Here is a 23,812-nt window from a genome sequence, read left to right as displayed (position 1 = left end):
CTGGATTCAGGAGTACCTGAGTTCAAATTCGACCTCAGACCCTTGACACTTACTAGCTGTGTGACCCTGAGCAAGTCATTTAACCCCAATTGCCTCACCAAAAAAAAAAAATTAAGACCACAAATTCATTAAGCAGCTAAATTTTAGGAACACAGGCTACTTTAAAAAGACTTAGTTTTCAATGTCCAAGAAAAGTCAACAAGTATTAAGTGCCTACTATGTGAAAGGCACTGGGCTAAGCCATGCATGGGGATATAAAAGGAAGGCAAAAATAAACCCTGTTCTCAAGAAGCTCACCCTCTAATACAGGAGCAACAGGAAAACAACTGTGTACCAACAAAATATAAACAGGATAAACTGGAGATAACCTCAGTGTGAAAGCACAAGATAAGGAGAAAAGACTGGCAAAAGGCTTCTTGAAAAGGTGAGATTTGAAGAAAGCCAGGGAAGTCAGAAGGCAAAGAGGGAGACAATTCCAGATCACTGAAGATGGCTATTGAAAATGCCCAGATTGAGGAGATGAAGTGACCTTAGGAATGATGTAGTCTGACCTCAATTTGCCAATGAGGAAAGTAAGACCACAAAGGGGGTTTACTCCAACACCATTATACTCATAAATGGCCCCTATCGTTTACATATTCATCAGTTCAATCTATATATTCTACTAATACCAAACTATGTTAACCTTGTCTGGTAATATAGGGTAAAGATAGCTACAACAGAGAAACTTCACAGCTCAACACTTGTCATAGCATTCAACCTTAAGAAAACAAATTTTTTAAAAAACAATGTAACAAAGTACTATTTCAAAAAATGCTCACGTTATATATATGATAGTTTCAGCACCACTGTTCTTTTTAAATTGCAATGGTTTACCTAAGTTTCATAGTTGTTTTCATACGGCTCCTTTAGTTCATTTTTAGGGGAGATTCCCTGCTTCTGCTACCACAAACAGGCCCCTCCTGTTATTAAAAATTTATAGACTGCAGAACAAGTTAGAAACAAAGCACCTAGCTAACCTGGAAAGAAGCAACTTGAACCCATCATTCTCTATGATAAATAAATTAAGACCTTCGGGTCAAGACAGCAAAAGCCCTGTTTTCACCTCAGGTAGTTGGCTTCAGAAATATTATATGTGAACATCTAAAAATCATTTGGGTAAATTTGTTTTCAAATTCTTTAAACAAACCACTCTAATCTTTTAAAGTAAGACTCAAAGATACAAAATTTAGGTTACTGTTCAGCAGGAATTATCTTTCCATGAAGCAGTTCCACGAACCAATTTGTCAGATTTTTTTTCATATTACAGGTACTTTACTAGGTACTCTGATTTATCTCTTAGACATAACAGACATACCTTTTAAATACGAATCTTTAACATGATCAAAGATTCTAAAACTTCCCAGATGATCTTCTCAAGTTACCATCATAGTCACCATTTGCTGATATACACTACTATGCCAATTTAGAATCTCGTTAAAGGTCTTTGGAAGAAAAAGACATCAATAGCATATCCAGTATTGTATCCTGTACATGTCAGACTAAAGTTTATTTTGTTGTAATAGCAGATAACTAAATTCAGAGACTCTTTAGGTCTTCAAAGGTAGATATTGTCAATTCATTTGACAAATAAGGAAACTGACTCCAAAAGATGAAGTGACCAGTATATGACGGTCACACAGTAAATGGCAGTGGCTAGCGTCCTAATCAAAATCTGGCACTCTTTCCAATATGCCACATTGCCTAAGAGGTTTACATTAGCACTTCTCTAAACAGAAAATTAAAGAGCAACTAGGAGTTAGGACTGCTGCATTGTTTTCAAGTTTTAAAAGAAAAAAAAAAAGAGTGGAACTACCATAATCTTTTTCCTGCTAACCAAACAGGAAATAGAAATGCACCCTGTATTATAGACCTCAGAGCCAGAGATCAGTTTCAATCTCATTACTTACACAGCAGTGTGGTTATTTTTTTGTTTGTTTAGAGAATTTGCTGATGAATAGTATGTAGTAAAAACCAAGGCTTTCTTAAACAAAAGACTTTAAAAGCAACCTAAAAAGATTTTGTGTTAACCCTGAAAGCTTCCAAAATGAAAATATATAAATCTTAAAAACAAAAGCTCTTTCAGCCCATGTTAATGAGCTGTGTGCAGCCACAGAACTCAGAAAATTCAGATACCAAGAAGGAAAGCAATGAACATAAGTAGTATTATAACAATTTACAATAGATAAATTTATTTTTAATACTCTAGATGTCTTAGTAGAACACAAGAAAAGTTGTAGAACTTTGATGGAAATTATTTTCAGAAATGTTGAATTTTTAAAATGTGTATTGTAAGCACAATGCTGCGTTTATATTATACCCTCAATTACTTGACTGATTGAAATTCCTAACCACATCATTATATTTACTCACAAGGAAACCCTGACCTAAAAGAACAAAAGTCAATCATATCTTTAATAGTATCTTATGAATTAATAGCCTACACACCATAATTCTGAAACTGTGCTGTGCTGTTGCTAAAATAGAAGCAAACCTCATTTGATGATATATAGATATAAAATACCATGTAAGTCAATTCTTTTTTTTCCCTCAAAGATTTGCAATATATTGTCGTTCCTAACAGGAAAAAGTCTTTAACAACACAAGGAAAATTGTGCTTAAAAATACACAGTAAAATTTCATAAGCACATCTACTGCCAAATTCCAAATTAAATTCCACTGTTTCCTCTAGGGCAAAGGAGCTTAAAAACCTGGATGCCACTTTAAGTTCAAAGTTTCCAAGATTCCCTCTGCAGTCTCTGGTAGTTCAAAGAGTTATAAACAAACTACTAAAAGGGTTTCCCAAGTGTGTCCCTTACCTTCAATTCTCAAATATTTCTTTGGTAACAGACAGTATCATTTTATTTTTCCTATTCTGCATAGAATACATCCATGATCACAATTAAATTTACAGTATCAGATAAAAAGGAAATATAATACATTTCTCTCCTCTCCCAAAACAGCCCAAAGACTGAAACATAAAAATGTTAAAAAACAGATTCTAGAGTCAAGGACCCCAAAAAGTGCTAGATCCAAAATGTGCACATACTGTATGTCAAATCTCTAGTGACTGAGTCTCAGTATACTTTTATTAGAAAACTTATGACAAAAGCTTTTCAATAATAATAATAATACCTAACATTTAATGGGCTATATAATAAAGTTCGCAAAGTGCTTTACATATGTCATCTCATTTTATGCTCACAAAAACCCAATGAGATCAGTGCTAAGAAAACTTCAATAAAAGCTTTCTTATATTAAAATAATTCTATATCTTTTGACAGATACACTCCTCATATTTTTTGAATAAACACCTAAAAAGGCATGTACTCTACAGTATCTGCATAAAAGGGACTTTCAAGTTACATCTGACTAAATTATAATACCCATCCTGAGTATAGGCAATGAAAGTATAAATCAGCCCTACTTTTCAATACACTATATGCACAAAAAGACCAAAAACACGAGAAAAACTACTACTCATTCTCTTCTCCCAAAGAAAACATTACCTAGTATAAGACTACTGAAAAATCTGCCTACAACAAATTCAAGTATTCTTTCCCTGCCTGCTACACCCACTACCTACCACTGCAGAATTAACATTCTGTGTAAAAGGCAGTTTTTCCCCTCCAGTGAGGATGGGAAATGCCCTGTGATAGGAAAAATAAAACAAGCACTTTGAGTGAAAACTCTGCAGGTTAAGTTTCGATGAGATGCAACTTCACGGTTATAGAGCCAAAGGGGGGGGGGGGGGTCGGGGAATGAAATTCTTCACAGAATCGTTCTTCTTTATCCTTAAAAGTCAGTCTATTCGCTCTTTTTATAACCAAAAGTAATAATTACGGAATGAAACTTTTCAAAACAGCAGGTCCAAAGCTAAGGCCAGCCAGCCTTCAAAGTAGCCTTCTTTCCATGATATATATAAAGGTGTTTTCTTTCAAGATAGAAAAACTAACTGCTTTGGTAAGTTCGGTGCTTTGAATCCATTCAGAAAGAAGAAGCTTTTAGTGCTTCACACAGAAACAAACAGAATTAACTTACTAAACTCATTTTAGATTTCCAAATGTTTTTGTAAAAGTTACTTTTAAGTATCAAAAAATGGTCTAAAGTCACAGCATATGGAAAGAGGTAGGGAAGCACTTGTTTGCAGGTGGTCCTTGACGATTATATACTCTGACAGCACATATACAGCATATGTTATATCCTGTATATACGCTTTTATTTTTAAGTTAGGCATTTAAGTTTAAAAATGAAAATTTTAAGCGGTAAGGGAGTGGGAGAAACTCTTGAAAGACCGACGCAGTAAAAGCTTGTTGACAAATAGAATAACAGTCAGGAAAAACTCAGATCCGTCCTCAGCTGGGAGCCGGCTGAATCCGGAGTCTTATCTCGGCCGAGTGAGGGAGCACATACCACAATCAATGACATCAGATCGAAACTGGTCGGTTTCACCGGGGAGCGGAGGATCCCTCCAGCTCCGCGAGGACCGCCCGGCTTCCCCCTCCCCCCCCCCGCCCTTTCCCCTCTACCCCTGTCCAGGCTCCCTCCAGAGCCGCGGGAAGCCCGGCGCCTCCCAGAGCACCCCGGAGAAGCTCGAGCGACCAGCAGGGGTGCGTCCCCAGCCGGCTGGGGAGGGAGGAGAGAGGATGCACCTGCCTTGACGTCGCCCACAGCAGCCCCACCCGAACGAGCCTTCTTCCCTCCTGTCACCTTCGCCAACTCCCCGGGCCGGTATTTCTTCTCCGCCGCCTTTGCCGGGGCCGGAAGATCGATCCCCGGGTGAGTCGTCTCGAGGCTCCGTCCGGTGGGGCCCGCGCGGCCGCCCCCCGGCCCTGGTCCGGGCCCCTCCCCCTGGCTCGGGGCTAAAAGTCGAGCCGCTCCTGGGGCGGGGCCGTGGCTCCGCGTCCCACACACCTGGCCCTGCGCCGGAGGAGGATAGCGGGGTCGGCGCCCCCGCAGGAGCCGGGCCGAGGGGGTCGGAGGGCTACCCCGGCGCGAGTCACCCAGAGTCAACAGGTGGGAGGTCCCCTCGGTGAAGATCTGCCAGCACCTCCACATCCTGGCCGCCGCCGCCGCCGGGTCCTCGTCCCGCCCGGGGCTCTACCCCCGACCGAGACGCTCCCGACGCGGCCGGCCAGTGGGCGACGGGGGGAAAAGGGAGCGAGCCGTGGGAGCCTCCCCCGCCCCTGGCTGGCCGAGCTCCGGGCCCTGCCCCGACCCCGGCCTCACTCGCTCTCGCTCCCACTCCCGCGCCGGCCCCAGAGCCTCTTACCTTGGCGGCCGCGGCTCTGGCGGACATTTTGTGCGTCTCTCCCGCGCCGAGCGAGGCTCCTCACACTAAGGCAGACGCTCCAGCTCCGCCGCCTCTTGCTCCTTTCACGCCGCTGCCCAAATAAACATCTCCCGGGAGCGAGGGAGCGAGCGGGCCCGGGGGCGGGGGCCGGCGGCGCAGGCCCGGCCCAGGGGGAGGGGATTCAACTTGGACAAAAGTCCCGGAGTCGTTCGGCGTCGGCCGCTCGGCCCGGGGCCTCCCGGGTGGGGGAACCGAAAGCCGAGGCGGGATCCGGGGGTCGGCCGGGGCTCGGGAGACCCCAGGCTCCTTCCTCTGCCCCAGCTACCACCCGTTTCTCCCGGCAACCGGCGCCATGCCAGCCGGGGCCAGGCCGGCCTCGTCGCTCACGCCCCGTCCAGCCGAGACCGCGGCTCCGCGGAGGAGAGGATTCGGACCCAGGCCGCCCGCCCCTGGGGAGTTACCTCCTTCTCCGGCTCTGGAGGGGATCCCCGAACCCCGCTTACACACAATCTCCCCGGTGGGAGGAGAAGGGGCTGGGGCGCCACAAGAAGCCGGAGCCGAGGAACCCCAGGCCGGCCAGCGGCGCTCACATCTGCCCTTGCTTACTGAGCATGCCCAGCCCTCGGGCCCGAGCCACGGAGGCGTTTCTGGGGGCGGGGAGAGCTAGGAAGGAGAGTCGTGGGGAGCCGGGGGTTCTAGGCACGCTGGAACCCTCCAGGAATGTGCCTGCACGGAAGGAAGCAGGGTTGGGGCTCGTCCAAAGTACTCAGAACTTGGAACTACCGCCCGGCTGGAAGCTGTCCTATTGTTCTTGTTTTAAGCAAAAAAGTAAATCGTCCGAGCAGGTTCTGGAGGCAAGAACCACAAGGCCATCCCCCTACACACGCCCCACCCCACCCCACCCCCATTCGCTACTTAAAAGAGGAAGCCAGCTTCGAGTCTTCACGGTCTAGGTAGGGAACGGACCCCGCTGTCCTTTCCCTACTAACTAAACAAAAGTGAAAATAGGTTTGCATGTTTAAAAGTGGAAAAGTCCATTGTCCTTCCAGAGCTTGTAGGGCCACGTGTATGAATATTGTATTTTACAAGACACCCAAGTAGTCCATCAGTCTTTACCTTGATCTCTGGAAAGGCAGTTCGTTCCACTTTATAACAGATCTAATTGTTAAGAAGTTTTTACATATATCAAGCCTGAGACCCCTTTACAACTTCTATCCCTAGCAACTGGTTTTGCCAGCTAATAAGTCTTAGTCAATTCAATTCAACCTCTCCTTGTTTTCGTCAACTGAAAAATGAGGGGGTTGGACTAAATCAAGGCCACTTAAACTTTTTCCACTGGAGATTCCTTTTCGCCCGAGAAATTTTTACAAAACCCTGGGTATATAGGTATATAAAATAGGTATACATAACCTTTTACTGTTGCCAAATTTTTACGACTCCCACATTCATTTACTCGACCCCATATGGAGTCTTGACCCACAGTTTAAGAAACTTTGGACTAAATGACTTCTCTTGTCCCAGCTGCAAAACTGTCATCTCATAGTTCCAGGACCAATAAAGAGTATAATTCCACTGAAGGATCCCACAGACTTTCCCAAAGGAGAGAAAGGTTTGTATAGCTCATACTAGTAACAGTAAAGAAAAATCATTTATTGGCGGGAAGGAGTAGGAAACAAGATGGATGGGAGTTTATAAGGGACACAGTAAGATAAGTTTTGTTTACAGTTATACTGAAATGGCAAGGCTACAAGAAAATACTTAATACACAATTCACGAATATTATCCAGTATTCGATCTGTTGCCAATGCCTGTCAATTTCTGCTTTGCAACATATCTCCATTAGGCCACCTTCTCTCCTCTGACACCGCCACTACTCTAGTGCAGGCCCTGATCATCTCACTCCTGGACTGTTGCTATAACCTGCTTGTGAGTTGGCCTGCCTCAAGTCTTTCCCCACTCCAATACATCCTACATTTACCCACCAAAGTAATTTTCCTAAAGGGTAGGTCTGACTATGTCAGCCCTATTGCCTTCAGGATCAAATACAAAATCCTTCAGAGCCCTTTGCAACTTACCCTCCTACTCCCCCCAACTCTTCAATGCAGTAACTCTGGCCTCCTTGTTCTAGGAACAAGACACTCTAGGAACAAGACTCTCAGCTCTGCTTTGTCTCTGGCTTTCCCCCATGCCTAGAATGCTCTCCCTCCTCTTGACACTCACTAGCTGTATGACCCTGGGCAAGTCATTTGACTGCCATTGCCTCAGCAAAAAAAAAAAGAGACGGGGGGGGGGGGGGGGGGGGGGGGGGGGCCGCGGGAAATGAAGCCTTCCAAGCAAAGAGAACAAACAAGAGCAAAATAACCAGAAAGGGTGGGCAAGAGCAGGTTCAGGAAACAATGCATTTTCTTTTAGCTGGTTATTTAGGGAAGGCAAGGCTGAAAAGATACTGGGGAGCTTTGAATGCCAGGTTGAGAAGTTTGAGCAGAACCTAAATTGTGCTTTAGGGATATTAATCTCTCAACAATGTATAGAATGTAGTAGAGGGAGAAGAGATTAGAGAAGAGGGGTTAAGAGGCTACTTCTGTAATAATACAGGAAAACAATTCAATAAGCATTAATTCATCAATAACTAAGTACTGGTCACTGTACCTGGTGCAGGGGAAACAAAGAAAAGAATAATAAACATCCCCTGTCCTCAAGGAATTTACATTCTACTAGCAATAGTGAGCACTTGAACTAAGGGATAGGGGCCATGGCTCTAGAAAAAGTAATTGTTTCAACAGACATCATGAGATGTAATCCATGTAACTTGGAAATTAAATGAAAGTAGGAAGTGAACTCTAAAATGCTGGACATTCTTTAGGTCCTAATGACCCAAAGAACAGTAGCTTTCATACCCAGAAGTGGGAAGAGTCATGTCAGCTATGGTACCTTAGACTTACAGAGCATCTGTAAGGAAATCAATCAGGAGAGCAACTTCCATGGAAAATCCAGTAGAATGTTGTACACTGTCATGGACTGTGCTTCCCATCCCTTCCAGACATCCACCTTGACCATCTTTTTTTCATCCTTTCTTCTAGTGTTTCTCCCCACTTGGATCAGTACATCTGGACACCAAAAATTAAAAAAAAAACATTTTCCCTGGCCCAGGGGAAATTAATCCCCTTATCTCTGGAATTCCACCCTGGGGCCTAATCATATTGACTAGTGAGTGAACAAGCACAAATTCAACTACCAGATCAGACTGTGCTTCATATCCCCTCCACCCATCCACCTGGACTTCTTACTGTGCATTCACCTCTGGCTCTGGATTCAGTAATCAAATCAAATATTATCACACTAACATTATTCTTAGAAAGGGCTGTCAGTTGATCAATTGACCATCCCAGTAATTCTCAGATACTCCCTTCCCTTACCACCCCTTAAACTCCCTTAGGGCCTCAAACTAGTATTTTATAGACCTCTAGCTGGTATCCCTGTAGATAGTGCTTAACCTGTAGTCAGGAAGACCCTAGTACTAGCTCTGTGACCCAGAGCAAATCATTTAACCTTTAGAGGCCTCAGTTTCCTTATCGGTAAGATGGAGAAAATAGCACCAGCCTCCCAGAGTTGTGAAAATAAAATGAGAGAATATTTGTAAAGCACTTTGCAAGCCTTAAAATGCTATATAAATGCTAGTGTGTTTGTATTTGTATCCCCAAACCCTTAGCACAGGGCCTACACATTAAAAAGTGCTAAAAAAAAGTTTTTTATTAATTTATTCATTCACCTATAAGCCCTATCCCAACATACAGTAGACCATGAAAAGTATCATTCATAAGTCCATATGTTAACATCAAAAGATTGAAAACCACTCCTTGCACATGTAGGTTTTTAAAAGGTTTTTGTTGAATTGAATCAAAATTAGTTTCAAAGAACTGACCAGTCTAAGCTCCAACCCCATGTCCCACACATACTTGAAACTGAGTTTTCTACCTCCTATTCCTTAATACTACTTCCAATCAGGGCCACTAACAAAACTCAATATAATTAAGGTGAAACAGCAAGTGAAATGAAGCCCTGTTCTTCCCAGTCTTTCCCACATATTCCTTATCTTCCCACAGACCTCAGAGGCTTAATATGTTACCAAAAGTATCTACCCAAGACCCAACTGTGTTTATTTCTTACTGAACATTAGTACTAAGGAGATTATCTGAGCCCTGGCAACAGGGATGCAAATTCCCTCTTCTCACCAAGATAGCAATCCAAAAAGAATGCATTTTGTGAAAAAGATTCAGTAAAGCATAAATTTCACCAGTAGCATAATAACAGTTGATATTTATATTATATTGTCATTTGATTTCACAACCATCCTAGATAAGGTAGTATAACTTATTATCTATAATCTCCATTACAGATGAGACAATTGAAGCTCAGTGAGGTTAAATGACTTATAGAAGTACACATAGTGTGGGGTATGGAGGAGATAAAATGGAATAAGCATTTGCATAACACCTACTATGTGCCAGAGGGGCAGCTAGGTGTTGAATCGGATAGAGTACCAGGCCTGGAGTCAAGAAAACTCATTTTCCATAATTGAAATCTGGCCTCAGATACTTAACTAGCTGTATGACCCTAGGCAAGTCACTTAACTCTATTTGCCTCAGTTTCTTCATCTACAAAATGAGCTGGAGAAGGAAATGGCAAATCATTCCAGTATCTTCTTTGCCAAGAAAACCCCAAATGGGGTTACAAAGTCAGACACAACTGCACAACAGCAAAGGCTCACACAGCTAGCAAGTGTCTAAACAACATAAGCCAGACACTGTGCTAATAAGCACAACAACCCTGAGAGGTAGGTACTGTTATTATCCTTCCTTTACAATAGAGGAAACTGAGGCAAACAATGCTAATTATCAAAGACTCATACTCAGGTTTCTTGCCTCCATGTTCAGTGTTCTTTCTACTATACCCCATTGAAAAATGGTGAATGAAAATCTATTTCTAACTCCTTTGGGGGTGGGGGCGGGGCAATGAAGGTTAAGTGACTTGCCCAGGGTCACACAGCTAGTAAGTGTCAATTGTCTGAGGCTGGATTTGAACTCAGGTCCTCCTAAATCCAGCACCAATGCTTTATCCATTGCACCACCTAGCTGCCCCCTCTATTTCCAACTCAACTCAAACAGTTCAGTGAAAATTGTAGGAGGAACTCCTACCAGGTCTATTCATTTTTTCCTAGCCTTGATCCCAAATTACAAAAGTAATTTGTCATAGCATTACTTTCATCAATTCTTTGTGGCCTTGCTGTGATTTCCAGTTTAAGTCTGTGCTACTTAAATCAGTCCTGATCTTCTGAGGACTTTGTGTTACTGATCTTCCCCACTTCCAACACACACACATCATAACTTTGAGTAAAAACATAAGATATATTTTAGGCCAGGATCACATCAGATATGCTTGCACTATTATCTTCTACCTACCAAACCTCTACTACCCATATACTACTTCAAAATCCTTCATTTACTACTGATATGAGTCTGAGATAACTCTTCTTGAGAAGGTAAACTAAAGGACAGACCCGCCTAAGAAGGGAATTAAGTCCATTAGGCATTAGGCGTGGCTACTGCCAGAGTTGCACCAGGGAACAGAGATAACTCTAGAAGTCAGGAACACCACCCGTCCATTGTCAGGTGGTCAGTCACCCCATCTACCAGCTATAAAAGCTTTTTTCCTTTCTTCTGTTGGAGGAGAAAAGTATCTCAGAGAATCCTCTCTGAACCATCTCGCCTTGACTTCCCTCTTGGTCACTTTCTCTAAGCTCTTGAATAAAAGACTATTTTATTCTAATTGGATTGTGTGCAAGTCACTTAACCCTGATTGCCCCACCACCTATTCCCCCCTCCCCCCTCCTTATTACCTACCAAATAAAGTTCAAACTCTCAGCCTGGTTCTCCAAAATCTAACATCTCCCTAAACATTCCAGTTATTTCATAGTACTTACTCTTCTACATACTCTACATTTTAGTTAACCTGAACTACTTTCCTGGGCATGTATGATATCATAGAATTTAGCTAAACAATCTCAGAATGGGAAGGGGCCTCAGAGATCACATAGTTCCACCCGGCCCTAAGAAGAACACCATCCCTAACAAATCATTATCCTTCCTGGAACATAATAAGTGCTTAATAAATGTTTATTGATTGCTTGAAAAACCTCTAGTGACTAATGTCCCTCATCTCCATCTATGGAAACATTACTTATCCCTCAAAACTCAGACTGAAGGCCACCTTTTCCCTAAAACCTTCGCTGATTCTCCTAGAGAAATCATCTTTCCCTTCTGGATCCTCATATAGCAATGTTTATGACTTCCTTATGCATTCATTATGTTCCAGTTTGTATTATGGTTATTGACATATGTGTTGTATCCATATATTAGATTGTAAGCTCCAAGAGTGAGTGAGCCATATCCTATTTTTTGTATTCATATTTTGGAACCCATTGCTGCCCTGTGGAGCAAAAAACTAGTTATTTTATTCTTCTGCTACTTACTAGAGCTTTTGTTCATGATCTGTTGAAATCTACAATTCTAATGTTGTTCAGTCATTTCAGTCATATCCAACTCTCAACTCTACATGATCCCATTTAGGACTCCAGCTCAGTTTACAGATGAGGAGACTGAGGCAAACAGTTTATTTTCCTCATCACAATTTCTGCTTAAAAGTTTTTCATCTTGGCCTGTAGCAACTGTACCACAATGTAATTGTTGGGGGAAAGGGGGCGGCGGTGGGTGAAGAATACTAAGATACAGTCTATACACAAATAAGTAGACTACAAGGTAGAATGTGATCAAGACAAAGGAAAAATCCAGTTGGTACTATAAAAAAATTTGAGAGTTCACTCTTACAAAGATAAAGCTTTCCATTACTTCAAATTTTCCCATTTATATGTTTCAATTTAACATATCTTAAGTTTAAACAGAACAGTGATATTAGAATTGAACTCTGTTTGGATAATTTACATGAAAATAAATTTTTAAATTGTAGGATTAGTCTTTGAATAAAGTTGAACTGGGGGAAATAAATGTGTAAGGATACACTCAAAGACTAGAAAAAGGTTTGCTGCCCACATATACATAAGAAAGGCAGGAAAGTGGCTGGAAAGAGGGAAGCCAACCTTGCCCCTGGGCTTAGTTTTGTCCCAACACCTTTTCTCCCCCCCATCTGCACTTGAAAGAGTTTTGGAACTGATATTGTTCCCAATGTGTCTTTTCATTTGTGATCAGGCATGTTGTCTCCTATAGGGGGATTGTTGAGCTTGAGATTGTCTTTTCATCTTGGTAATCCCAGTGCTCAGCACAATGCCTTAGTAGGTGTTTAATAAATATTTATTGATTGACTGACACATTGATCATGTTTTATTTCTTTAACAATACTAACAACAAATGCAAATATAAATGTTTTCATATTTTTATCATACTGTTGTTGATAACTGCCATATGATGATTTATTTTATTATGTGACATGTTTCTAAGAAATTAAAAACACAAAAACTCATTATGACAACTTCAGAGAACTGTCGAGAAACTATGAGTTTATGTAAAGAGCACAGAACCTGTAAAATCTTTAATTCTTATGCATATGGTCATTACCTTTTAGAGAAAACTATAGATTCTGAGAGTAAGTGAAAATAAGGTTTGACCAATATATACTGGGATTGAAAGAATTTAACTTATTTCTGATCATCTAATGCAAACTGAATAGGAAACTGGTAAACCACAACACTTACAAATACAACTTCCTGTGGGTTTTTGCAGTTTGCAGTTTAAGAATGGGAAAACACCGAATTGTGAAATCTTCATAAATCTCAGAAAGAATTCTATATATGTCTATATAAACACATATTTGTATATATGTGTGTGTGTGTATATGTATGTTTAAATGAACTTTTAAACAATATAATTTATTTTATCCTTATATGATTCTGCTACTGTTCAGATACATATTTGGACATTTTAAAGCTAAATAAAAGAGGAAGTATCATAATGTAGTCAAATATAAAACATAGCTGAAGAAAATACATACTATTGAATATTAGAACTAAAATAATTTTCTATCAAAATACCACCACTACAATAACAAAAAACAGCGGAGAAGGGGGTGGGTGGGTGGGAAAATCCACTTATCTTCTTTGCTATATATTTTAGAATTCTACAAGCTGTCAATCTATTTTTACTTTTATAAAAACCATAGCTGTGCAAGATTAATGTGTACACATAAATAGTTTACTTTTCTTCACCATGGGGAAAATAGCAGAAGTCCCACATAGGTGGACGGAAGGAGGATTTAACCTGGATTAAGTAGAAGCAGTCCTGCATGTGACTACTTTCCTTAAATAACAGAACTGAGAAATAATCAGGTGGATTTAGTCAGGGATGGCTTCATGGAGATATTTTGAGGCAGATTTCAAAGAAAAACAGGCATGGATTAAAGGGAGAGTTGAGGTGGGACAGGTAAATGAGTTGAGTGAGGTCCCTATTGATAAAAGATGATGAGATTGGAAAAGGATACTGGAAGGAGGAAATGAAGTAGGAAGGCTTAAAGGCTAGGCAAGAAGCATTTCAAGTTGATAATATTAAGCAATAGGGACCCCTAGCACAGCAAAATTGCGATAAAAATGGTGTTTGAAAAAAGATTTTTGAATAGAGAAATTTCAGCTGAGACAAGTTAGGTGACTAATGAAGTAAGTTAGCTAGGAGGTGACTATGCTCTCATGGTATAGACTGGATTGTGGAAATGTAAAAAGGTGATATTAGAACCATTCTGACCCTGGTATTAATTCTTCAATACTTCAGTGTTTAAAAAACTTTACAATTTCATTGCTGTGGATGCTTCTTCCATTGACATATCGAAACCCCTTCACATACCATGGTACCAAGTCTTCATGGATTACTGTGGACAAGACAAAAATCATCATTCTGATGGCCAGACTGTTCAATTTAGGGGAAGCTATTGTCTGCGTCTAAGTCAGTCACTCAACATTTATTATTGGGCAGCTGTTAAATTCACAATATACTGGGGGCAGCTAGGTGGCACAGTGGATAGAGCACCGGCCCTGGATTCAGGAGGACCTGAGTTCAAATCTGGCCTCAGACACTTAACACTTACTAGCTGTGTGACCCTGGGCAAGTCACTTAACCCCAATTGCCTCACCAAAAAAAAAAAAATTCACAATATACAGCTTTATTTTGAAATAAACAATACTGTTTATCTTGAAGTTAAATAAAGGAGCTACTTCCAAAATTTGGCTTATGAGCCACAAATGTCTAGCTAGCTACCACTTTTCTGGTTGATGGCCAAAGGGCAAAGGTTGATGGATGAGTACAGCCTTTCTCCTTTTGTACATATCTCCACTAGCCACACAACTCTTAGAAACTACTGTTTCCACTCCACTGACAAAAGGCAATACTCCCCTGAGAGAGTAGCCAGTTTCTCAACCCCCCACTGGCAAGGTCTCTTACACCTTCCCTGTTGTTCCTGTTGTAAACCGAGACTCAGGTCATCTCCTAGTCAAGGCAAGGACCCTGAAAAGCAGCATCAGGTAGTATCTGGCATACCGAGGGAGAGATTCAATTCAAGTCAATTTAAAAAATATATCTTAAGTCTTTACTGTATGCAAAGCAGAACACTAAGTAAAAAGAAAGGTAAAGTTTAGATAACTTTGTCCTCATGAAATTGATAGGCTAGTTGAAGGAGATGGCACATATACAAATAACTATTAAAGGAATATGAAAAATGTTCATGCAACAAGTACAAAGTGCTAATAAGAAATCAGAGAGGGGGAGAGTCAATGCTGACAGGAAGATTAAAGCAAGGCTTCATGAAAGAGGCAGCAATTAAGTTAGGCTTGGTCAGATGCATAGGAATTGAATAAGTGATGGGGAGAAGGTCACTCCAGGCATAGAGAAAAGAGATGTAAAGTACAATAGGGATATTGAGTAGTTCTATTTTGGTCACCTTCTTGTTGTTCAGTAGTTTAGTCATGTCTGACTCTTTGTGACCTTGTTATGGGGTTTTCTTGACAAAGGTACTAGAGTGATTTGCCATTTTCTTCTTCAGTGGATTAAGACAAACAGAGGTTAAGTGACTTGCCCAAGGTCACACAGCTAGTGAATATCTAAAACTGGATCTGAACTAGTCTTCCTCAATCCAGGCCCAGCACTCTATCCACTGAGCCATCTAGCTGCCTCTTTTGGTCACCCATCAAAGCTTAAAACTGCACTGAGACTTTTGATAGTTTCCATGTTATAGGAAGCCAAGGTGACTGAGTTGTGCAACTGAGCTATTACACATATCAGCCACATGTAATAGCTCCAAGGATAGCAAAGTGCCTAGCACACAGTAAACACTTACTATATCCCTGTCACCTAATTAACTGAACCAGTTCTATCCTCCACTCATGTTATATGTGGCTCACACTATTGCTTGTTGATAAAAGTCGACAAAAGTAGAACACCTGGACTGGTGTTTTAGTGTAGAGCATTGCAGTGTCCTTACCTAGCATCTTGGGCAAAGAAGATATTCTAAGGCTTAGGAGATGAGGGTTGTTACACCAAGACAGGAGCAACTTCAAACTGTACAATCCCTTCTGAGCTCTCTCCTTTCCCTCCAAAAAGGCATGTGTGCCATTGGTTGAAAGCCTCTTGCAATCAAAGTGACAACCAGGGACCCTGACAGTATTATGGCTGGAAAGGTTGGATGGCATCACAATCTGACTAGTTTTGAATACAAGGCTAAGGAGTATGAACTCTAAGGAGAAGAGGGAACCACTGAATGGGTTTTGTTTGTTTGTTTTTGCAGGACAATGAGGGTTAAGTGACTTGCCAAGGGTCACACAGCCAGTGTCAGAAGCTGGATTTGAACTCAGGTCCTCCTGACTCCAAGGTCTGTGCTTTATCCAATGCACCACCTAGCTGCCCCCCACTGAATGGTTTTTGAGGTGGTCTGTGTATAAGGAAGATTAGAATTCAGCAATGGGGCAGCTAGGTGGCGCAGTGGATAGAGCACCGGCCCTGGACTCAGGACTTGAGTTCAAATCCGGCCTCAGACACTTAACACTTACTAGCTGTGTGACCCTGGGCAAGTCATTTAACCCCAATTGCCTCACCAAAAAAAAAAAAATTTAGCAATAACTAAAGAAAGGATTAGAGACAGCAGAGTGGAGGGTACAGGAGAAAGATGTGATAGCTTATAAAAATAGTTTAGAAAGAAACTAAGAGTGACTATCAATTGGAGAGTGGCTGAACAAATTATGGTATATGAATGAAATGGAATACTATTGTGCTGTAAAAAATGACTAAAGATTGGTTTCAGAGAAATCTGGGAAGACTTGTGTGAATTGAAAACAGACTAAAGTGAACAAAACTAGGAGAACATTTTATACAATAAAACATTGTAAAGACAATTAACTATGAAAAACTTAAGAATTTCAATCAACGTAATGACCAATCATGATCCAGGGAATCAATGATGAAGCATGCTACTCACCTCCTGCCAAGACACATATATTTTTGGACACTGCCAATGTAGGGATTTATTTTGTTTGCCTATGTGTATTTGTTAGAAGAGCTTTTTTTTCTTTTTTTCTGATGGGAGAAAAGGCACAATAGGAAAGAGAGAAAACAAATGCTTATTAACATAAATAAATTTAAATTTAAAAAGTCAATAGTCCAAGCAGACTATAGGAAGATCACAGGAAGGCAGCTTGGCAGCATAAATCTGGAGCCAAAAAGACACAGGTTTGAATCTTGCCTTTGATCGTAGCTTACTAGCTATGTAATAATGAACAAATAGATTTTACAACCATGAGAAATTGTTTTCCAATCTGTAAAATGGGGATAATACCTGGATGATAATTACTTCAAAGGGTTGTTATAAGGCTTAAATAAGATATCTCTAAAGACATTAGTGATCAAAGACCTAGAGCAGGAAAGGACCTTAAAGATGATCTAGTCCAATCCTCTCTTTTTATAGATGAAGAAACTGATTTACAACGAGGTGATGTGACTTACAACACAGGGAGTAAGTAGCAGAACTAGGCCCCAAACCTAGTTTCAATAGAGTGCAGAGGGTGAAAGCCAGATTATAAAAAGTTTAGGAGAAAGTGGGTGATAAGGAAGAAGGTATATCAGGTGTAGACAACTTTTTCAAATTTGGCAGTGAATGGGAGATTAGAGATGAGACAGTAACTGAACTGGGTAGATAAGTTAAAAGAAAGTTTTTTGTTTTTTGTTTTTTAGATATGAAAACACCTAAACACATTTCTGGGCTAAAGCAAAGAAGCCAATGGAGGGAGAGATCAAAGATGCCCATTAGAGAGAGGATGATTGCTAGATGAAGCTCACAGAGGAGATATGAGGACTGGGATCATAGAAAGGTAAAGGACTTAGAACTATAGGAAGGATCATAGGGGCATCGAGGTGATTCAGTGGATAGAATGCTGGGCCTGGATTCAAGAAGACCTGAGTTCAAATCCTGCCTCAGATACTTGGTAGCTGTGTGACCCTGGGCAAGTCATTTAACCCTGTTTGCCTCAGTTCCTCATCTGTAAAGTGAACTGGAGAAAGAAATGGCAAATTACTCCAGTATCTCTGCAAAGAAAACCCCAAATGGGGTCATGAAGAATTGAACACAACTGCTAAACAACAGTGGGATCATAGACTTTTAGCTGGAAGTGATCTTAAAAGTTATCTATTCCATTTTACAAATGAGGAAGCTCAGGACCAGAGAGGGTAAGTGATTTGTTCAGTCACCCAGGCACTAAGTCTCAGAGGTGAAAATGGAATCCAGGTTGTCTAACTTTAAATTGTACCTCCCCTGTCCTTGTCATCAAGTTGCACCTTCCTCAGAGTCAAGAAGGAAGGGAGGAAGAGTGAACAATAATAATGGAGAAGTGGCAAAAGTAGATGGCAGAAGTGGAGTTCTGATTGGATGCCTTCATTTATTAAACAAATATTTGTGAAATAAATGCCTCCTACCTGACAGGCACTCTGATGCTGGCCATTCAAATATAAACAGAAAAGACCTCAAGCTTATCATCTACTGGGGGGGAGGATAAGAGGGGGAATGCTGGGGAGGGGGAGAGAAGAAATATTAAGTACCTATTATATGCTAGGCATTGTGCTAAGCACTTTACAAATAACTCATTTGAGAAGGTATGACAGTATGGATGGATGTATGGATGGAAGGATAGATGGATGCTGGATAGATGCATGCATACATATGTGTACATGTCTACATAGGTATATGTATATGCATGTGCACATATATGTAAGTAAATACAAGAGATGTGCCTTTATGTTCCAGTGGAACCCACTAACATCTGCAAGATTTTGGATGAACCTTCTACGGGAGATAGGCACTTGAGCAGAGCCTTGAAGCAAGACAGTGTGGTGTGGTGGCTCTGGAGAGAGAGGACCTGGGTTCCAGTTCTGATTCATGCTGACTTCCTATGTGATCCTGGGCAAATCCTCCCTAGTACTCAGTCTCCTGATTTGTAAAATGGGGGGGGGGGGGCAGCCAGCACGGGGAACAGGGTATACTAAATGACTTTCTGAGGTTCCTCTCAGGTCTTTGATACTATGATCCCATGAATTTTCCAGCAGAGGTGGGGAGAGAATGCATCCCAGGAATGGGGAACAGCATGTGCAATGCACAGAGACAGCTGGAATGTAAGGTAAGTGGAACAGCAAGCAAGCCAATTTGGATGGAATGTAGGAATGCAAAGCCCTCCAAGAACAACCTGAAAATAAAATAATCCTCGAGGACTAACTGTCTGGAGCCAGATGACATATATGTTGGCTAGATCATCCACTGTAGTGTAGGAAGGTACCAAAAGGGTGGCATTCTGACAAGAAAGGATAAGGTTTGGAAGAGCAGAGACTGAAAAAGAGATAAAATATAATAGAAAGACTATTGAGCAGTAGTGAGGGCCCAGCAGAGGGCAGGAACTATATACATTTAGATAATATATAACAGTAGCTAACATCCATATAGCACTAAATATGTGCCAGGCACTGTGCTGAGCACTTTACAATTATCTCAATTGACTCTTTGGAAGGTAGGTGCTATTATTATCCCCATTTTACTGATGAAGAAACTGAGGCAAACAGAGGTTAAGTGACTTGCCAGGGTCACACAGCCGGGAAGTGTCTGAATCCAACTGTGAACTGAGGTCTTCTGACTCCAGGAAGGCTCTATTCACTTCACTACCTAGAGCTGCCCCCCAGAGAAGGAAAAAAGAAAGTGGTTCTGATCTGCTAACAAAGAGCTACTGCCTTCAAACATACTTTAACTTATACAAACCCGTATTATTGAGCAACTCGCTTTTGCTCTTTATATTATAGTTTCCCTACTTGTAAAATTCTAGTACTATTTTGCAGTGTTATAAATGAGTAAATTCTCAAGGTGTTAGAAGCATTAATTAGAACAATTTTGAACGGCATAGAGAATAGTACTATACAGATTTCTTTTTAAAGTTAGTATACTATCAGTGAGATACATTGAAAGACCATAGGGTATTTTTCATTAGAAAAATATTTAAGGGGGCAGCTAGATGGCGCAGTGGATAGAGCACCAGCCCTGGATTCAGGAATACCTGAGTTCGACATTTAACACTAGCCATGTGACCCTGGGCAAGTCACTTAACCCCAATTGCCTCACCAAAAAAAAAAAAAAAAAAAGAAAAATATTTAAAGAATGTTTACTATAAAAAGCTTAAGAACTACTAAGCCAATTCATTGAAGTAAATCATACTAAGATTTATATGGAATTTTTCTATTGTTTAAGAAACACCTTCAAACAGACCTCCTTAAGAACTTCATAGTTCATTAATGTTATTGGTAAAATGCTACAAATTTGAGAGAAACTCGAGACAGTTCAATTCTCCTTATGATGTGTGATTAAAATGTTCTCCAAGTTCATTTGATATTTTAATTCCTGATGAACTCTTTTGAGTGTTTTCAGTGTCTGAGTATTGATTTGTGGTTCTTATACACAGGCCACCACAAAGATATTCCAATTTACTCCTATACCTTTGTTTATTTGTTCAAAGCCATATATAATTTAATGAACTTATTCTCTACAAGTGCAACTTTGATGCACAGAAATCACGTGAATAAACAAAGGTATTTATAGAATCTCAAATTAGCACATCATGATTTAATAAGTGTTACAAATGCCTTTTTGAATACAGAGATTGTATTGGATATTATTTCCAGAATTAAAATAACATATCAGAACACAGAACACAATAAGTGAGAAGATTTAGAATGAAAACAAACTGCATGCAAACCCTCATGCAACATTTCTGTCCCAGCTTTGTGATTTGGTGTGCAAACTGACTTCAAGGAAATTGATAAGAAGTAGAATGTCAATTTGGTGTAGTAAAAAACCTGAATATAGCTGTAGTTACTCTACTTTACAAGACTGTTGTTCAAAATATCCTCAGCCCTAAAAAAGGGCAAAGTAAAGAAATTAAAAAGAACCATTAATTTCCTAATATCCAACGTAAATCCTAAACTAAACCTTTTCTTTAGTTAACCAAGTTTGGACACATTTGGACAAAGCATTAGGAAGAACATTGTGAAAACAATCTAGAAAGATCCCCAGGGAATTAACTAGTTGATTCCATGCTGAAGGCTTTTCCCATCTCTGACATTGTGATTTTTGTATCATTTGATTAATAAATTGCTTTCAGGCCATAAGTGTTTTGAAAAGATGATACATACTTTATATATACATGCAGATATGCATGTAGATAGATAGATAGATAGATAGATAGATAGATAGATAGATAGATAGATAGATAGATAGATAGATGGATAGATGGATAGATGCATACATGCAAAGGTCCCCAAATGTGTTGTCACAAGCAAACATGATTTTAACTGTATGTAGTCAATTTTCCCTTGAATGAATGTGTACTCTGAAAGATTTTTTGATTTTTACAAAAACCAAGCAAATTTTTAAAAGGTGTATCAAAATTCAGCTAAACTCCGTGTGTGTGTGTGTGTGTGTGTGTGTGTGTGTGTGTTTTGAAAGGGTGTGGTCTTTCCTGTCCCTGAATTGTTTGAAAATATTTCCACAAAGCCTAATTTACTTCTTTTATGTCCTGAACAGAACAAGTAATTGGTGCCTTAAATAGCATGAAAATAAAAGAATTATCTTCATACACACTGTTATTTTAACTCAACAAAAATCATGAAAAGGTCAAAAGAATGCAAAGAATACCTAAGAGATTTAACATCTTTGTTCTCTAATTCCTTTTAAGGCAAATTCCAATGAGCACAAAAAGCTAGAATCCGGAAAGCTTAAACTCTGCATACTGAATTACTCCCTTACCTCTTCCCAGATTAATTCTCAGCTCTCTCTCTCTCTCTCTCTCTCTCTCTCTCTCTCTCTCTCTCTCTCTCTCTCTCTTCCTAAAAACTCAACTTTGTTTCACTTAGACATCTTTATCTGCTAAGATTTTGCCATCCCTGAAAAGGGACATTCACTTTTTTTCCCCATTAGGAAATCTACTGGGAACAATAAACTTATTAAACATAAACATGCTTATCCATGCTATAGCTAGAGAGCTAGGAATGGAGAGGTTGGTTTGGCCTGTCACAAAATGGAGCTCAGCCACTTTTAGGAAGATCTGGAGGCTGGAGGAGAAGCCATATCTGTAGCACTAAACCTACCTTTGCAGCCCGCTGCTTCTACTACAGCAGAAGGCCTGCCCATTCAGAAGGGATCCGTTTTAAAGATCCCAGGAGATAACAAAAATCCTGGGATACTGTGGTCTCTCTGGATCCCCCTCTTCCTTTTCCCTTCACAGACAATGGAGTTTGAGAGAGCAGGTCACACAGACATTCCTCCCTTCGTTTCTGTGTGTTTCCTCCCTTTCCAACCCAGGCAATTAACATGGAAATGCTTGTACCCTCCCCCTTCTCCCAGTGGGGGAGGTGCACGAATTAGGCTGGGCTGAACTCCAGGAGTCTAGATTGGGGACCCTGGGCTGAAATGTAGGTAGCTGAGGCTGGCACCCTCCCAGAGTCATTTGCCAGGAATGCCTTCGTCAGGTATTCAAAGGGCTCTAGACCCCACACAATAAAAATAAAATACTTCATAATGGTAGAAGCATAGGATTTAGGATTTGAAAGTGTCTTAGAAGTCTAGTCCAACCTTCCTCTTTTATAGTTGAGGAAACTGAGATGTAGAAAGGGTATGGCTACTGCTCTAGGGGCAGGCAGCTAAGTGGCACAGTAGATAGAGCCCCAGACCTGGAGTCAGAAAGAGCTGAGTTCAGATTTGACCTTAGATACTTACTAGCTGTGTGATCCTGGGCAAGTCATTTACCCACTCTCTGCTTCAGTTTCCTCATCTATAAAATGGGAATAATATTTGCACCTACCTTCCCAGATTTGTCATGAAGATTGATGAGATAATAATTGTAAAGCACTTAGCAGAATGCCAGGCACAAAGTAAGTGTTATATAAATGTTAGCTATTAGATATTATTAGCTGCCCTATGTCATAAATAGCAGAACTAGAATTTTAACCCCAGCCCTCTGGCTCCAGAACCAGTGGGTTTTTTTGTAAGTGGGTTGGCCTTGTGCTTAGTGAATATCTGAAACTAAGAGTCATTAACCCAAATTTTTGCCATAGATTTCCAGTAGTCCCAAATTTAGGATTGTTCCTTTGGAAACATAAAATAGGGGCTTCCTTATGCAGCTTTAGGAATAGCCTATATGGAAAGTGGCAGAACAAGAAAACCACTATTACTGTCACTGTTAAAATACATGCAAAAGCAGCTTGTATCATACTTTGGGCCAAGCTTAACTTTAGTTGTCAACAGTCAATCAGATCTCTAGCATTTATCAAGCACCTACAATGTGCCAAGCAGCATGTTAAGCACTGGGGGTACAAAAGAGATACAAAAGACAGTCCTTGCTCTCTAGGTACTCGCAAGTATGCAGACCACTGTGTACAAACAAGCTATACAGAGGATAAATTGGAGCTAATCTCAGAGGACAGGCAGAAGCAATGAGGAGAACTGGGAAAGGCTTCTTGTAGAATGTGGGATTTTAGATAGGGCTTAGGGAGTAATTAAGAAGAACCGAATTCCAGGAATGGGGGACAGCCAGTGAAAATTTCTAGAGTAGAGGGATGAAGTTTCTTGTACTAGGAACAGCAGGAGACCAGTGTTACCAAACTTCAGAGAACAAGGACAAGAATAAGGTATATTAGAAGACTGGAAATGGGGTAGAGGAAGGCAGGTTATGAAAGGCTTCGAATGACAGAGGATTTGATATTTGATCTTGAAGGTAGCAGGGAATCACTGGAGTTTATTGAATAGGAAAGCGACATGGTCACATTCATGTTTTAGGAAATCACTTTGATGCTGAATGAAGGATGGACTGGAGTGGCAGGCAAGCCCGCCAGCAGGCTATTGCAGCAGTCC

At 40.6% G+C, this 23,812-nt stretch overlaps 1 protein-coding gene across 10 annotated transcripts in view; it reads right to left on the bottom strand.

The window, feature by feature from the left end:
- Positions 1–23,812, bottom strand: part of TJP1 (tight junction protein 1) — a 306,237-nt gene that overhangs the window by 116,478 nt on the left and 165,947 nt on the right. The window contains exon 1 of one of the 10 annotated variants that reach the window (XM_043983437.1): positions 5,312–5,917. The exons of the other annotated variants lie outside the window; for them this stretch is intronic. Coding sequence (XP_043839372.1) covers positions 5,312–5,338 — 27 coding nt within the window. The 5' untranslated portion in view covers positions 5,339–5,917. Of the gene's footprint in view, positions 1–5,311; positions 5,918–23,812 lie in introns of those variants that run through there. 10 annotated transcript variants of the gene reach the window in all.

This window comes from Dromiciops gliroides, chromosome 2 (assembly GCF_019393635.1).
Source record: "Dromiciops gliroides isolate mDroGli1 chromosome 2, mDroGli1.pri, whole genome shotgun sequence".
NCBI lineage: Eukaryota > Metazoa > Chordata > Mammalia > Microbiotheria > Microbiotheriidae > Dromiciops > Dromiciops gliroides.
Note: the sequence above shows the minus strand (reverse complement) of the source record. Positions and strands in the feature narration are given on the sequence as shown.